At 38.5% G+C, this 16555-nt stretch overlaps 2 protein-coding genes across 2 annotated transcripts in view; one reads left to right on the forward strand and one right to left on the reverse strand.

Moving 5' to 3' along the window:
• The window catches only part of GFM2 (GTP dependent ribosome recycling factor mitochondrial 2), a 46605-nt gene extending 37945 nt beyond the window's left edge, over positions 1-8660 (reverse strand). Inside the window, exons 1-3 of the mRNA XM_082651613.1 lie at positions 8530-8660; positions 2235-2318; positions 929-1013 (exon numbers count right to left, since the gene is read on the reverse strand). Coding sequence (XP_082507739.1) covers positions 929-1013; positions 2235-2294 — 145 coding nt within the window. The 5' untranslated portion in view covers positions 2295-2318; positions 8530-8660. The remainder of the gene's footprint in view (positions 1-928; positions 1014-2234; positions 2319-8529) is intronic.
• Positions 8661-8800: 140 nt separating this feature from the next.
• On the forward strand, positions 8801-16555 carry NSA2 (NSA2 ribosome biogenesis factor). Its single transcript, XM_082650943.1, has 6 exons — positions 8801-8950; positions 10720-10907; positions 10998-11148; positions 12923-13102; positions 14919-15111; positions 16311-16555. Exons 1-6 carry the CDS (start codon positions 8948-8950, stop codon positions 16376-16378), a joined length of 783 nt encoding a protein of 260 aa, XP_082507069.1. The 5' UTR covers positions 8801-8947; the 3' UTR covers positions 16379-16555.

A 16555-nucleotide genomic window follows, 5' to 3' on the forward strand; every position in this document is an offset into this window, starting at 1 on the left:
AGCTGGTTGAATCTGCACACGGAACTGCAGATGCGGTGGGCTGACTACAGTTATATGTGATTTTCAACTGTTTGAGGGGTCAGCACCTGTAACCCCCTCATTGTTCAAGGGTCAACTGTAGTTTCACTAAGTCTCCCACATGCTTGCTTACTTCGAACACAAGAAGCACATTCAGAATTACAGTACAAATGACCTTTGAACAACCTGAAGGTTAGAAGGGCCAACCGCTGTGCAGTCAAAAATCCAAGTATAACTTCACAGCCTGCCCTGTGCACACATTGTTCCTCTGTATCCTCAGTTCCGCATGGGCAGATTCAACCAACCGTGGATCATGTAGTACTGCAGTACCCATTTAGTGAAAAAATTCTGCATATAAGTGGACTCTTACATGGTTGAACTTATATCGAAGCTCAAATCTGTGTTCAAGGGGCAACTGCAGCCAGTTCCTCAGCCTTCAGGCTTTTAATAGCCATATTACCTAACCTAATCTATCCCAGATAAATATTAAACCAAACTACTCTTAAGAACCCTCAAAATAAATTATCCTGTTAAACCTCTATTAACAGAAAATACTTCTGTATAAAAACCAGAAATGAACTAGGAAAATCAACATTTTACAGCAAGAGCACTCTACAAGTAGACTCACTGCTAAACCTCTGAGCCGACCCTTCCCTTTGCTCAGCTCATGAGGATGGACAGCAGATGAGGAACATAAGTCTACTGGTACTACCTCCTAGCATCTATCAGAATACTCCAACTCCTAATAATCTCAAGGAAAGAGCCAAGAAGTAAAAGGGAGTCACTGTTTTCAAAATGGTTGGAGACCCCTAATAAGGGAGAAGATTGCAAATGAGAGAGAGAGACAGAGAGAAAAGGGAGAAAGCAAGCAAGCAGTTTAAGTAAAATGAGAAGAACCTAACATTTGTACCTGGTAGGGAACTGTAATTTCTTCCAAGAAGCACATGTAGCCTTAATCTTTTTAGACTTGCCCTTATTTTTGAGGAACACATATTCTAGTGAGGAGAAAAAGAAAAGACGTTAATTTTATTTTAGCATAACTCACTACTGTAGTTTTAACATCATAATTATGCTTTGAATCTCCATATAGTAGTCTCAGTTTATTAACTCCAATTCTTTTAAAAAGTGACAACACAAAATTACATTACAATAAAAAATAAGGATAAAATTAATACTGCTTGCTCTTTTGAGCTGACCTTCGATGATGGCTCTCCTAGACATGCAGCATTAGCATCACAGGGATCTTATTTGAAGACAAATTCTCAGGACCCACTCCAGAGAAGAGAATCAGAAACTCTAGGGATAGCGTCCAACAATGTGTTTTAACAAGCCCTCCAGGTGATTCTGACAGCTGCCGTTTGAGAACGACCCTAAAGTTTCCAGAGAGCCAGAAAGGTTAAATAAGGTTGCTAACCCTGGATACCCCTTGGTTCTCCTTTAAGCCTATTAAGAGCTGGTGCGAGTCATGAACTCTGAAACCATTAGGTGTTTTCACCTAGATTTATAACAGCGGCTACATATTAGAATCACCTGGAGAGCTTTTAAAAAGGAAGGGAAGTTGGAGGAACTATAGCATTTTTAAAAGCTCCCCAGGTATCTTCTCCTAATATTCCCACATAGAGGTTGAATGTTCTCCATCGATTTATCCCTGGACCACTAAATACACATTTAATGGCTGTCAATATATTTGGAGTTGTAGTTAGTGTATGTAGTGATTTTGAGCTGCCACAATCTGCCTTTCATGATGTCACAGAATGCATACCTGTGCCTTCTGTATTATTTCTACGTTAGTTACCAAGTTTCTGGCAATAAAACACTATTATTCTAAGCAAGTATATTAAGAGTAGAGAAGAGACTCAAACTATTTAAATTTCTACTTCATAATGGCCAGGGTAAGACAGCATCACCTATCACAGGGTGTACAGTCTGAAAGCATCAGAAATGAAAACACTGAAGAAAAACCGTGCAACATCTTGGGCTGCTAACAACCTCAAAAATGGAATACAGATAGTCTCAAAATGCTGCACAGGTGATTTTAAAGTAGCAAAATGAATTTATAGACTAATGATAAGGCATACTTCTTGTTGATTACAGGTTCCCCCATACCCCCTGTTAAGAAACTGTTGATATACTAGTATATGAGATACACTAGACCTTTGGGGAAGTCAAGTAACTGAAGCTGTTGAAGTACATTTAATTTTACAAGAAAAACTTACGTTAATGTGCAAGCTGGGTATTTTCTTATGATTCACTGCAAATATCCTCAGATTGGACATCTTGGACCTCTAAGCTGTTATTCTCTGAAAAAGAAATATACAAAATTACAAAACTAAATTTATGTATTACATGTAAGACATATGTAAGTAAGGCCAATGTAATATATTAGGTAAAAATGTATTACTTTTAAAAAGTAGGAATAATATTTGTAGCTATCAAAAAGAAAATGTGCAATTCAGAAAATGAAAGCTCAAACTAAACATGAGAATATGGTCCCTTATGTTTTCAACATCCTTTAACTCTTCAAGAAAGATATGAAGAGGGACCTCCCTGGCGGTCCAGTGGTTAAGACTTCGCCTTCCAATGCAGGTGGTGCAGGTTTGAACCCTGGTTGGGGAGCTAAGGTCCCACATGCCTCGAGGCCAAAAAACCAAAACATAAAACAGAAGCAACATCTTAACAAATTCAATAAAGACTTTAAAAATGGTCCACATCAGGGCTTCCCTGGTGGCGCAGTGGTTGAGAGTCCACCTGCCGATGCAGGGGACACGGGTTCGTGTCCCGGTCCGGGAAGATTCCACACGCCGCGGAGCTGCTAGGCCCGCGAGCCATGGCCGCTGAGCCTGTGCTCCGCAACGGGAAAGGCCACAACAGTGAGAGGCCCACGTACCTCCCCGCCCCAAAAAAAAGGCCCACGTCAAAAAAACTCTAAAAAAAAAAAAAGAAAGATATGAAGATACTGTAGGAAAAGATATACTGAAATTACAAAAATATATCATACCAACCAAAAAGCACTTTTATGTAAAAATAAAAAACAGAATTAAGTATAGAAAGGTAAGCATCTACATGTTAACTTGGTAATTTCTCACTGATAGTATAAGTTTTTGGTTTATTTGTATATTGATTTTCCTAATATATTGATTTACCATATCTGTATATTGATTTACCATAAATATGTAAATATGTATTTCTACCATGTAAAAAATATACAGAAGTAAATCCTCTTCTTCTATGATCACGGAAGCTAAGCATCTTTAGTTTAAAAACGTTTACTAAATATTCACGATGCATCAAGTACACTGTCAAAGCTATGAGAAATGCATGGAAGTATATGAGACTGAGGAAGGTGGGCAACAACAGAAAAGGTTAAACCACTGTGCACCATGTTATGTAAGAAGGCTTGTCAAAACTTATTATTATTCCTCCTAAATCTGCTCCTTTCTGTATCTTAATACAGAAACATTCACTACCCTTATTTAGGAAGTCACCAAGTCCTTTTATTTCCTAAATATATCTTGAATCTATTCCCCCTTCTTCATTTCCAATGCCAAAGTTCAGAATGTTTGCAAAATCATGCATGTTAGATCCATTCTAAAACAGAACAATGGATTCTACCATAACAGAATACAAAAAGCTCACTAATATGGTTTGATCCCACATTGCACCTAACCTTTAAGAAACCATCACTTGTCAAAACCTGGTATAACATTTAAGACAGTCCACAATTTTCTGAAAAGACTATTAAAATACTCCTCCTTTTCCCAACCACATATATGTATGCTGCTAGATTTTCTTCAGACACTTCAACCAAACATTTTACAAATATATATACAGTAATATAATAAATACAGAAGCAGATGTAAACTGTTTTCTGTTAAGCCAGGCATTAAAAAGACTTGCAAAATTGTAAAGCAATATAAAACACTCTTCAAACAAAATCATTTTTGTTTTTGAAAATATATTTTTCATAAAAGTATATTAATTACATTAATATTTAATGGTTTATTATTTTTAATGAATTATTAAAACATTTTAAAGATTTGTTTTCATTTCTGGTATTTGAATATCAATTACAACCCACACAAACAAAACTGTTCATTCGGACTCATTTTTAAGTGTGAAGGGTTCCTATAGACCAAAAATTTTTTAAACTTATTCCAGCACTGTGTTTCTTGAAGTGACTGCCCATGATTATTTTACGTTATAAGTAAAAAAACAAACAAAAAAACTGAACAAATGTTAGAAACAACAGCCAACAAAATCTGTGATCTTGTAGTGTTGCTTGTGATGAAATTATTTACATAAAAGTGTGAATTTAAGGAAAAATATTAAGTAATTAATAGCACAGGTAATTCAGTTGTCAGTCTTAAAAAAGTAGTACTCAGATCACTTAAGTGGGAAACACTTCTTGAAGCCATTCTTGACACATACCTTTGAAGTAAACAACCTCATCTTGTCAATTCCCTACTTAAAAACCTGTAAAAGTTCTTAATACAACAAATTCTGTCCCTAACTACCTTCACAGCCTTGTACTTGCCTACTCCCTACTCTATTCCAGGAGCTCTAGCCAAAATTCCTCTAAAACACTGCGCTCTAACACCTTTGCATGTAACCGTGCCACTGTCTGAAAGCAGTCCTCAAATTCCCAAAGTCACACACCTGGCAAATTTCTATTCAGTATTCAAGTCCCAATTTGGAAGCCTTTCTTAATCTCCTACAAAGTTTTAATACTACCTTGTCTGTGTTTTCATAACACTTGGAACTTATATTTACTCATGACAAATATGGTATTTCCACGTTATCTCCACCACTGGGAGCTGCCCAAAAGGTGGGATTTTCTACCAGCAGCCTAGCACAATTCCTCAAACATTTTTTTGACCTATAAAGTCATTTAGGGCCCGCCACTGATTTTCTTCTTCCCCATGGCTCAATGATTTTCAACAAAAATGGTTTCCTACTGGTACTATCAAGTGAGTTATTCTACAAGGCCCAGACCTCCTTAGGCCTTGGACAACACATAAGTGTAACAAAGCAGGGCCCTATGGGCCCTTCCCAGAACAGACTCCTCTCCCAAGTCCTCTGTCTGCCCCTTGTCTGTAGAAAAACTTTAGCCTCCTAGGGCTTCCCCAAGTTCCAAAGAATAAATTTAATAAGAGAAGTGAGAAAGTGCAGAAATAAAACAGTCAAACAAGACAAAATAATAATAGTTTAGCCATTAAACAAAGTCAAGGACCTTTAGTTCCTCCTAAAGGGCTACAGATAATATTCTGAGCCATGTCCTTTGAGTTATTTTGCAGATACTGAAACCCCCACCAGGTGGAAGAAGTTAACTATATGCTGCCCACAAGCATGTAGACCCCAGAACTGTTGGAACCAAAAGGTTGATGATGTTGGCTCCCGACTATCTCACCACCAACCAGTCAGAAGAGTGTCCATGAGATGATCACACACCCCACAATCCCCCTCCCTCTCCCTATCTTTAAAACCTTTCCCTGAAAGCCTCTGGGGAGTTTGGGTCTTTTAAGCACTAGCTACCTAGACTCCTTGCTTAGTGCCCTGCAATAAGTGCTGCAGTTTCCTTCACCACAACCCGGTGTCAGTAGACTGGCTTTATTGCGCTCAGGCAAGTGGACTCAAGCCTGGTTTGGTAACATAAGTACTCACTAAAAACTGTGACACCTGATGGTATAAAAACGGCAAGTAATGAGAAAAAACAGGTAAATACCCATTCTACATTATCAACAAGTTCACAACCAATAAACAAAAGAATCCATGGACTATTTTTTTTTTAAAAAAATCAGTAGACTATCACGCCTGTAAGGCTTAATACACAAAAACAGGAATCACGGGACACTAAAGTACAATCACAACATACATTAGCATAAAAGCACAAATGAAGATGATGTTGCTGATGATAAAGTAATGTAGGAAAAGAGATTCTAAAGCATCAAGTTAAAATAGTGTTTTCATATGGTATTTGTTACTGTACTTAGTAATTTTTCCTAAATTAGAAACTTCAATTTAGATTTGTGTCATATTCACTGTTTCTTAAAAAAGTATCAAATATGAATTAGGCCAATATGTTCATTATTGATTAACGTCAATCCCTAATGTCATCTTTGCTCTTTTTCTCTTTATATTGAATAGATCATCTCAAGCTATCTATCTCAACATTCATTTTCACTACAGAATTTATGTCACAAGTTCTAAAACAAGCTACTTATCTAAATTTTAAAAATTAGTTCTAGCCTTTAACTTCATTCAAGAAAAAAGCTTGGCAAATCAACTTTTACTCCCTAAAAAAAATGCTCAGTAAAGATACTCTTAAATTTAAGTCACCTGGACTGAAAAAGCCCCTTACAATTCCCTGTTCATCCAACATTCATTGGAGCAACACAAGGAGTTGATTATTGGAAACATGAAAATGAGTAACACATGATCCCTATCCTCAAGAAAAATATTAGGTTTAACAATCCTACATATCACAATAACAAACATTTCATTCATAATACTTTCTGCATGGCTCTTACTACTGTACCTGTTCTTCCTCTTTAACACAAATAAGCTTCATTTTTTAACACTATGCAATTTATAAAGCAGCGCTACATCTCCTGGCTTATTCTTCTAAACTATACCAATAAATACTGTCAAAGTTTCACACAGATCGAAGGAATACATTTTTATGCTTCTGACTGCCAAAATGCAAAGACTGGGTATCTAGTATATACTTGTAGATGTACCAAAGTAGTGATGATACCCAACTTGGCTACTGCCAGTTACGCAGGAAGAAATTTTTTAAGAGACCTTTTTGCTGACATTGATCAGTTTAGGCCATTTTTGTCCCACCATCACAGCTGAAAGAACAAATGATAACCCACATAGCGATAACTTTGCCTTGTCTATTTCACACAAATCAAAATGTGACTATTGCTTAACCTCTAAAACATTTATTTTCTATTCCTGATTCAGAAGAGAAAAGGGCATTATGGCTTTGAGAGTTGTAAATGAAAAAACATGAGTTCACAATTTAAACAAACCTATTAAAAATTTCTATAAACTGACAGGAAAGAGGGTAAATCTCACAATGTTAAGCAAAAGAAACCAACACAAAAAAGTTCATACTATATGATTCCAATTACGTCAAGTTTAAAACAGGCAAAACGAATCCATTCTGTTAGAAGTCAGGATAGTGTGTACCCTTGGGAATGACAGTTACTAGAAAAAGGCACGAGGAGGGCTTCTCAGGTGCAGGTAATTTCTTGATTTGGGTGCTGCTTATACAGGTATATTCAGGTTTTAAAGAATCCACTAGGAACGTTCATCTACAATATGCATTTGTCTGCCTGTCATAATTATAACACATCAATAAAGTCTTTTAAAAACTCTCCATAAACTTTTAATTACACCAGAAATGTCAAGTGGGCCCTTTACTTGTGGTGGAAAACGCCAGACTAGGCTTTACAGTCAGAGGACTTGCTGGAGCCCCAAGTCTTCTGTGATCTCTGACAAGTCACTTCAAATCTGAGCCTGTCTTTTCATCTATCACATCACAGGATCCACATGAGAAGTAAATTCAATTATCAACAAGAATATATTTATTGGGTGTCTACCACTGCCTTCTAAGTAATAGGGTTAAAAGTCGTGAAGAAAAAACAATCCAACAATCCCTTCCCTCATCCTGTCCCTATCCTAATCAGTGGATACAAACAACAAAATAAATAAAATACATAGCATCTCCTATGGTAACAGGTGCTACAGAGAAGAATTAAGCAGGACAGGGGAACTGGGGCAGTAGTAACTATAAAAAAGGAGCTCGTGGAAGGTCTCAATAAAACAGTGACCTGAATCAGGTGAGGAAGGCAATACCAGGGGGAAGTGTATCCCAGGAAGAGAGATTACATAATTTACTGTACTTGAAAATATACAAACGCTAGTTAGAATTAGTTCGGGTTTTAAAGGAAATAAGTCCCATTAGAAGATGAAGCCTTAAAAAAAAAACTGCCTCAAATCCAAGCTCTAAGACTTAGGGAGACGAATAACAATGACGTTCCAGACCGTGAGGGTAATTAAGGGAACTTCAACGACCGTACATTAAAATGTAAAAACCGACAGCTTTCCTCGCTACCACTAGAGGACCACTAGATGCAAATCCACTCGGCACCGTCCTGGGCACCAAAGGCCTCAGGAATTTCAGAAATTAGTACGGAAAAACAGGACGTTGTCTTTCTTTTCTGACAGCTGTTAAGGCCCAGTAATTTACTTTCCTCTACAGTTAGTTTTCATTCCCCGGCATCCTTCTCAATTGTGCACACATTACACACGGTGACAGGAACCAAGACCATTCGCTCTCGCCAAAGGCGAGAGAGAAAAGCCCACACGTGGGCGGACACCGAGGTGATGGGGCGGGAGACCCTGCAGTCCTCGTGCTTGCCTGGCTGTAGCATCCTGTAAGGTCGCCAGTGGCCATCGTGGGCCTAGGCACGCAGGAGTCACACGGCGCGGCCCCGTACCCACCTGGCACTTGGTCGCATTCCGGAGGCCGGCTTTTCCCCGCCGGGCTGGTGAGAGCCGAGGTGCGGGCTGCACCCAACAGTGCAAAGGCCTCACGTCGCGACGCCCTACCTGGGAGAACGCCCTACCCGTGAGCGGAACTTACGTATTCTTCCCTCTGCCTCCGGCGACGCCGCTTTTCACCACTTCCGGCGGTGCCTCACTCAAAAGCCGCCAGCCAGCAACTTCCGTCCTTCTAGCTGAAAGTGGAGAACGGAGGCTCGGAACGGCTGTGTAGCGCTTTCTCTGGAGTCGGTCGAGTTACAAGCGTCCCTTTCCTGCCGCGGGCGGCTTGGAGTCGGCTCGTGGGTCTCTAAGACTAGAAAATTGAGAGCTTCTTCGCGCCCCGGCGGCTGCACCCGGTGGCTCGGCGGCCGTCACCATGGTGAGAAGGTCGCCTCAGGAGCTCGCCACTTAGGGCGTCAGAGGTGGCGGGGCCTGGGGGCCCAGGGGCGCTGGGGTTAGCGGTGAGGGGTGGTAGGCGGAAGTGAAGTGCAGTTGAGGGAATGAGAGTGGGGTGCGCTCCGAGGAGTGAAAACAACTTCAGTCTCGGGCCATAGAGTGGGGTATTTGCCCGAGCACAGGCTTTTAGAGCCAGACAGGTTTCACTCTGTTAAATTCCTGGCTTCGCCCAAAGTTGTGTGACCATCAGTGCCAGAGCCTAGTGATAACTCTATACCGTATAGAGGAAACCGAAAGTATGCCCTGCCACCGGCCAAGCAGCTAATGAGTTGCAGAGCCGGGCGTATAGCCCAGATCTGACTGCCAGACCCTTTGTCTTTCTACTACATGTCTAATCTCTTTCTCTGCAAAGTGGCATTCCACATACCTTTTTCATGGTTGCTGCCAGGTGTATGTGATAGCAGTTGAAAACACCACACAAGATACCTAGTACCTTGTTGATTGTTACATAGCATTATTCTCCGTGCTGGAGTTGGCTTTACACCTTTATTTTTGTAGTCTTAAAGTACAAATAGACTGGGGCCGCGTGTTGAAATAAAACAATATTGGTGTATAAGATAAAACAGGCACTTAAAAAGCAAAAGGGGATCCCATACATTGCTCATGAAACGCAAAATAGTACAGCCACCTTGAAAACAGTTGGGCATATGTCCACACAAAGACTTATATGCAAATGTTTATTCACTAAGAACTGGAAACAACCCAAATATCCATCAACTGGTAAACAAATAAACAAATGGTGCTATATCCATAAAATGACTACTTGTCAAAAGAAGTATGGATACGTGCAACAACATAGGAGAATCTCAAAAGCCTTATGCTAAGTGAAAGAAGCTAAATGCAAAAGGCTACATACTGTAGATTCCATTTACATTTCATTCTGGGAAAGGCAAAACTAGGACAATAGATATCAGATTGGAGATGGAAAAAGAGGATTGACTTCAAAGGGGAACTTTCTGGGGTGTTGGAAATATTCTCAATTTTGATTGTGGTGGTTACAGAGCTGTGTAGCTTGTCAAAACTTACAACTCTATATCTATACCTAAGAAGGGCACACTTCACTGTATGTATGTAAATTATACTTCAATAAAACTGAGTAAAATGTTATTAAATTTTTAAAAAGTATGATGATGATATTGAAAGACCAGATTATCAATGTTCAGAAGAGAGAGATCCTAGAATCAGATCATCCCTTTTGTGGTCCAGTGGATTTTGGACAGTTCTCTTCAATGAACAGTAACTTTCACTGAGTTTATTACAGATGTAAATTCTGATGCCTCATATCATTCAGGATCAAAATTTATTTAACTTACATCATGTGATTAGGCTTAACAGTGCAAGAGTTATTTAATCAAGTGATCAGTGGATGACCTAGGACCTTCTATACTTTATATGCTACTCAAAAGAAAGTATTTTAGGGCTTCCCTGGTGGCGCGGTGGTTGAGAGTCCGCCTGCCGATGCAGGGGACACGGGTTCGTGCCCCGGTCTGGGAAGATCCCACGTGCCACCGAGCGGCTGGGCCGGTGAGCCATGGCCGTTGGGCCTGCGCATCTGGAGCCTGTGCTCCGCAACGGGAGAGGCCACAACAGTGAGAGGCCCGCGTACCGCAAAAAAAAAAAAAAAAGTATTTTAGAATAATTCTGTCAGTGATTTTTTTTAAAATTAAAGTAACACTTCTTGCATCGTTATAGCCACAAAATGAATATATCGAGTTACACCGTAAGCGCTATGGATATCGTTTGGATTACCATGAGAAAAAGAGAAAGAAGGAAGGTCGAGAGGCTCATGAACGTTCAAAGAAGGCAAAAAAAATGATTGGTCTGAAAGCTAAGCTCTACCATAAACAGCGCCATGCTGAGAAAATACAAATGAAAAAGACGTAAGTGATCATTTATTTGTTGTACCAAGTTAGTCTTTTGAGTAATAATTATTAAAACCAATAATCCTGAATCTTTTTCATTCTTGGTAGTATTAAGATGCATGAAAAAAGAAACACCAAACAGAAGAATGATGAAAAGACTCCACAAGGAGCAGTTCCTGCATATCTACTGGACAGAGAGGGACAGTCTCGAGCTAAAGTACTTTCCAATATGATCAAACAAAAACGAAAAGAGAAAGCGGTAAGCAGTAAAAATTGAAGTCTTTATTTTTGTTGCCGTTGTTCATGAGAATTATTTAAATACATATTTGAGGTTCTTAGTTGTTTCTTCAGTTAAATGGAAAAATGAAGTCCAACTATTCCCATTATTTAGATGTTGAAGTCTTTGTAAGTTTCATTTTATATAAAATGTTTAAGGAATAAAAAATGTGCTTTCTCACCATGAGAACATTCAACAGGATTTAAAATTTTTTTAGAATGCCATGCGTCTTTAGTTTTAAAAAATTATTTAAAACAGGTTCTTATACTTGACAACTCCTAATGTTGTGCTCTTGTGGAGAAGGATACAACTGCTTCTTGTTTTTGCTGCCCTGCAGTGCCAAAACTGGTTAAAAAGTAGAATAGTGGAAAGCATCCTATGTGATTTGACTTAGATAAAAATAGAGCAATTAAAAAAAATAAATACTTCTGGGTTGCACTTGGTGTCAAATTAAGTTAAATTCTGCTAAAAGTAGAGAAAAAGACATAGATACTATTTTTAAACACCTGTGGATAGACTGACAGAAATCTAGGTATCAGCAGAATATGCAGTATCTGCATTTAAAGAACTTAGTCTCCAGATTGGATTTTTAAAATCTTATTGCTTATTTTTTGATATGTAAATATCAAAATTAGAATGGTAGAACTTTAGCACCAAAAGAAACTTCAGAGATTATCTACTTAACCCCTCTTCATTTTACAGATGAAGAGACTGGAATCTAGGAGGTTGTAAATCACTCTTCACAGGCGCTTATCTGTGAAATGGTAGAGTTGCTTCTAGAACCTATGCCCTTAGTGATAGGTCCAGAATTCTTTCTACTGCCTTGCACTGCTTCCATTTTTTCATGGAATCTGCATTCTAGGGAGGTACAAAATATGGGGTGATGATTTCGTCTTACTAGTAAGTGTAATCTAAAAATCCATTCAAGGTAGAAATATAAAGATATGTTAAGAGGTGGAGACAGTTTACAATAATCAGGACATGGAAGCAACCTAAGTGTCCATCAACCGATGAATGGATAAAGAAGATGTGGAATACAATGGAATATTACTCAGCCATAAAAAGAAATGAAATTGAGTTATTTGTAGTGAGGTGGATGGGCATAGAGACTGTCATACAGAGTGAAGTAAGTCAGAAAAACAAGTACCGTATGCTAACACATATATATGCAATCTAAAAAAAAATTGGTTCTGAGGAACCTAGGGGCAGGACAGGAATAAAGATGCAGACGTGGAGAGTGGACTTGAGGACACAGGATGGGGGAGTGGTGGGCTGGGACGAGGTGAGAGAGTGGCACGGACATATATACGCTACCAAATGTATAATGGCTGGCTGGTGGGAAGCAGCTACATAGCACTGGGAGATCAGCTCGGTGCTTTGTGACCACCTAGAGGGGTGGGGTAGGGAGGGAGACACAAGAGGGAGGGGATATGGGGATATGTGTATACGTATGGCTGATTCACTTTGTTATACAGCAGAAGCTAATGCACCATTGTAGAGCAATTATACTCCAATAAAAATGTTAAAAACAAAAGGTGGAGACAGTCTTCCAGTTTTACCCTATTAACTATTTAGTAGTAAACTAGTTCCAATTAATTTCAGGAGACAGTGCAGATCTCTAGAAAAAAATTGAGCCAAAATGTTGTTGGTTACACAAAAAAGTGAATCTACTACTTTGTACAACTAAAAAATATTTGACTTTTTATTCTCATTGTCTTTTACTAACAATATAAATTTTAACTGTGGCCTGTTTTAGGGAAAATGGGAAGTCCCTCTGCCCAAAGTTCGTGCCCAGGGAGAAACAGAAGTATTAAAAGTTATTCGAACGGGAAAGAGAAAGAAGAAAGCCTGGAAGAGGATGGTTACTAAAGTTTGCTTTGTTGGAGATGGCTTTACTCGAAAACCACCTAAATATGAAAGATTCATTAGGCCAATGGTAACACCCTGCTAGAGTGCAATGGCTTAAATATCATTTTCTATGTTAAAACTGGATAAAGTACTTGACAGTTTCCTGAAATTCCTAAAACTGATAGAAAAGAACAGGTTGATAGATGTTTTTAGGCTATTTTTGTTATTTTAAGTTATTGATGGAATTGGTTAGCACTCTTCCACTACTGTCAAGAATCTTGTCTTCAGCTTCATAGGATATTTGAGATGAAAAAGAATTTTCATTACAGAGATTGTCAGTGAATCTTGACTTTTAAATATGACATATTAGAATCTTCATTTTCCACAGTCATTTTACTTATTGAACAAGTGATCTACTATGTGCCTGACACTTGTCTTTGAGAACAGTTAGAGAATGAGTACAATTGTTTTTTTCAAGAGTTAATTCCAGTTTAGTAAGGGAAGTATCTTAATGCTTTTGAAAATACTTAGTATGCAGTCATTGACAAAAGAGAATATTAAAATGGGACTTTAATTTCTGTTGACAGCAGTGATGGTCAAAACCAATCTCCTCTCCACCTCCCCAAATAAAATTGAAGATATATTTCTGCAGAATGTCTTTAAACAGAATGAATTAATCTGCCCACTGGATACCAGCCTGCTTACAAAAACAAAGAGGGGAAAGTTGGCAGTGTTACTCTAGCTCTCAACCTGAATAATTTTCAATGAATTAAAATGTTGTCAAACAGCCTGCTTCTATAAAAAAAAAAGTTCTATTGGAACACAGCCGTGCCTGTTCATTTACATATTGTCTATGGCTATTTTTTTCTACAGAGTTTGAGCACAGTATTTGTAACAGAGACCATGTGGCCTGCAAAGCCTAAAATAAGAGCTTCACTATATGGTTATTTACAGAAAATGTTCACCCATCCCTGGATTCCATCATGGACTCCCCTTATTTTGATTGTATATTCATAATCTTCTAAATACATTTTGGTAATCTTAACAAGTTCTACAGGGAGAGAATATACTAGTCAAGGTGTTCTAGGCTTTCTGTAGTTTGGCAGATACATTTCTTGTTGTGAATTAATCATATGGCATTCTGAATGTTATGTAAGCTTGACTAATGAGTCTGTTACTAAGAATTTGATTTACTGTCATTTGCCCCCTTCCCCCCCCCCATACAGGGAAAAATCAAATTTAAGAGATTGCAAAGTGTTGTGGCTTCTAAAGTGCCTTCACCCCAGAAGACCGTATCTAGGTGACTGGGTGAATCTGGTCTCTGTAACAGAGATCTCTCTGGGCTCTCTCCAGTTTTTGACCAGTATTAACCATCAACGTAAAGAAAGCTGACAATCTTTCATCATGGAAGGTGGCTGAAGTATACAGACTTGGAATCAAGATACTTAAGTTTGATTCCACCCTCACACTATTTAGCCTGGGTACAAGTTATTTAACCTGCTGATCCTTGTTTTTACCGTTTAAAAAAAAAATAGGGAGAGTTGTAAGGCTGTCATGTTTAAATGGTGCTGTTTGTGAGCTCTAGCATAGTGCCTGGCATGTAGCAAGTCCTCAGGAAGTATAGGTGACTGGACAGGAGAAAATCTGAATATGATGCTAGGTAGCTGTTCCATGGTGAAAACTTTTCAGAAGTATGTGTTTGGGTTTTTCCCCCACATACTTTTCCTGTTAACTATGAGGTTTTTAGTCTGTAGAATTAATTCTAAGTATTTTCTTCGATGCCTTAAGATTAGACACTCAATCCTTTTGGGGCAGGGTGGGGAGATGATTGGAAAAGATAAGCAAAAAGGATCAATATTCATCATTAACATTTTCGACTCAAAACATTGTGTTTGACTTACTAGGGATTACGTTTTAAGAAGGCCCATGTAACACATCCTGAACTGAAAGCCACCTTCTGCCTGCCAATACTTGGTGTGAAGAAGAATCCCTCATCCCCACTATATACAGCTTTGGGTGTTATTACCAAAGGTACTGTTATCGAGGTGAACGTGAGCGAGTTGGGCCTAGTGACACAAGGAGGCAAGGTCATTTGGGGTAAGTACAATTTTGAATATGGGGCTGCTAATGTTATAATCCTAAGATGTAAGTTTTTAAGTTGACATAAAGTATAGAGCAAATTTTAATGCAGTTAAACTTGATGTGAATCAGATTTAAATCTTTAGGAAGAACACTGTAGAGAGTTATGAATGCAGTTCTTTAGTTTACTGGTTTCAGTTACGTAAGGTTTACTACATTGCTAGATATTTTTTTGATGCTTTTTATTTAAAAAGATATGAGAAAAGCAGATGGGAAATTGTAACTGAAAAATATTGGAAGAAAATAAATTGCCCACAAATGGGGGAAGGGAGGCAGACAGCGAACACTGTAGCCACACTATTTCAGTAATAATTAAAGCCTGAAATATGTCATGCAACAATTTAAAATTTTTTCTTCATTTTCTTAGTTTTCTGCTTTCAGTACCGAGATATTTCTAAACTTTAATGTTCTTTGAAACATTAATGTTCTTTTAAACGGTATAGCTTCTTGATTGAATCTTCAGTATGAGTCACTGGCACATACTTCATGTTAGTTGACCTCGGTTGTTTGTTTTAAATAAATTTATTTTTGGGCTGCATTGGGTCTTTGTTGCTGCGGGCGGGCTTTCTCTAGTTGTGGTTAGCCGGGGCTACTCACTGCGGTGGCTTCTGTTGTGGAGCACGGGCTCCAGGCGCGCGGGCTTCGGTAGTTAGGGCACGTGGGATCAGCAGTTGTGGCGCACAGGCTTAGTTGCTCTGCGGCACGTGGGATCTTCCTGGACCAGGGCTCGAACCCGTGTCCCCTGCATTGGTAGGCGAATCTCAACCACTGCGCCACCAGGTAAGTCCCTTGACCTCGGTTTTAAAATAGGTTAAATTGATTTGAAACTTAGTTAATACTTGATGCTTTTTCCAGCAAGAATCGTGTGGAAAAGGAGCATTGCTCAGGTCAATCCATAAAGGCTTGTTAATATAACATAGTAACAGAATGAAGCTAGCCACCATTTATAAAAACAATACTTATATAAAAATTGTATGGAGAACTCAAGCTTGGTCTTGAGTGATTTCATTTTATAAAATCTCATTTATATATTATGGTCGTCCATTTTTTCTTTCTTAAAAGTGGTAATTGTAAATAATTTGGGCAAAGATTATATGTATTCTTTAAAGGTAATTTTTATTAGCTAACATCCCTCCTTTTTGTTTTGTTTTCCTTAGGAAAATATGCCCAGGTTACCAACAATCCTGAAAATGACGGATGCATAAATGCAGTCTTACTGGTTTGACAGCAGATACATACAAATAACTCCTTATAATTATTGAAGACTACACACCAATCAGGAAACCATTACTCTGATATTTCTGAATACTGCCAATCAGCCTTACATGTCTGCAGTCACCAAGAAAACTATTTATTCTATTGTTTAAAAAAAAAAAAGATTAAAATGGCCTAGTTTTACAAA

This window comes from Grampus griseus, assembly GCF_964374135.1.
Source record: "Grampus griseus genome assembly, chromosome: 3".
In the NCBI taxonomy this organism is placed as follows: domain Eukaryota; kingdom Metazoa; phylum Chordata; class Mammalia; order Artiodactyla; family Delphinidae; genus Grampus; species Grampus griseus.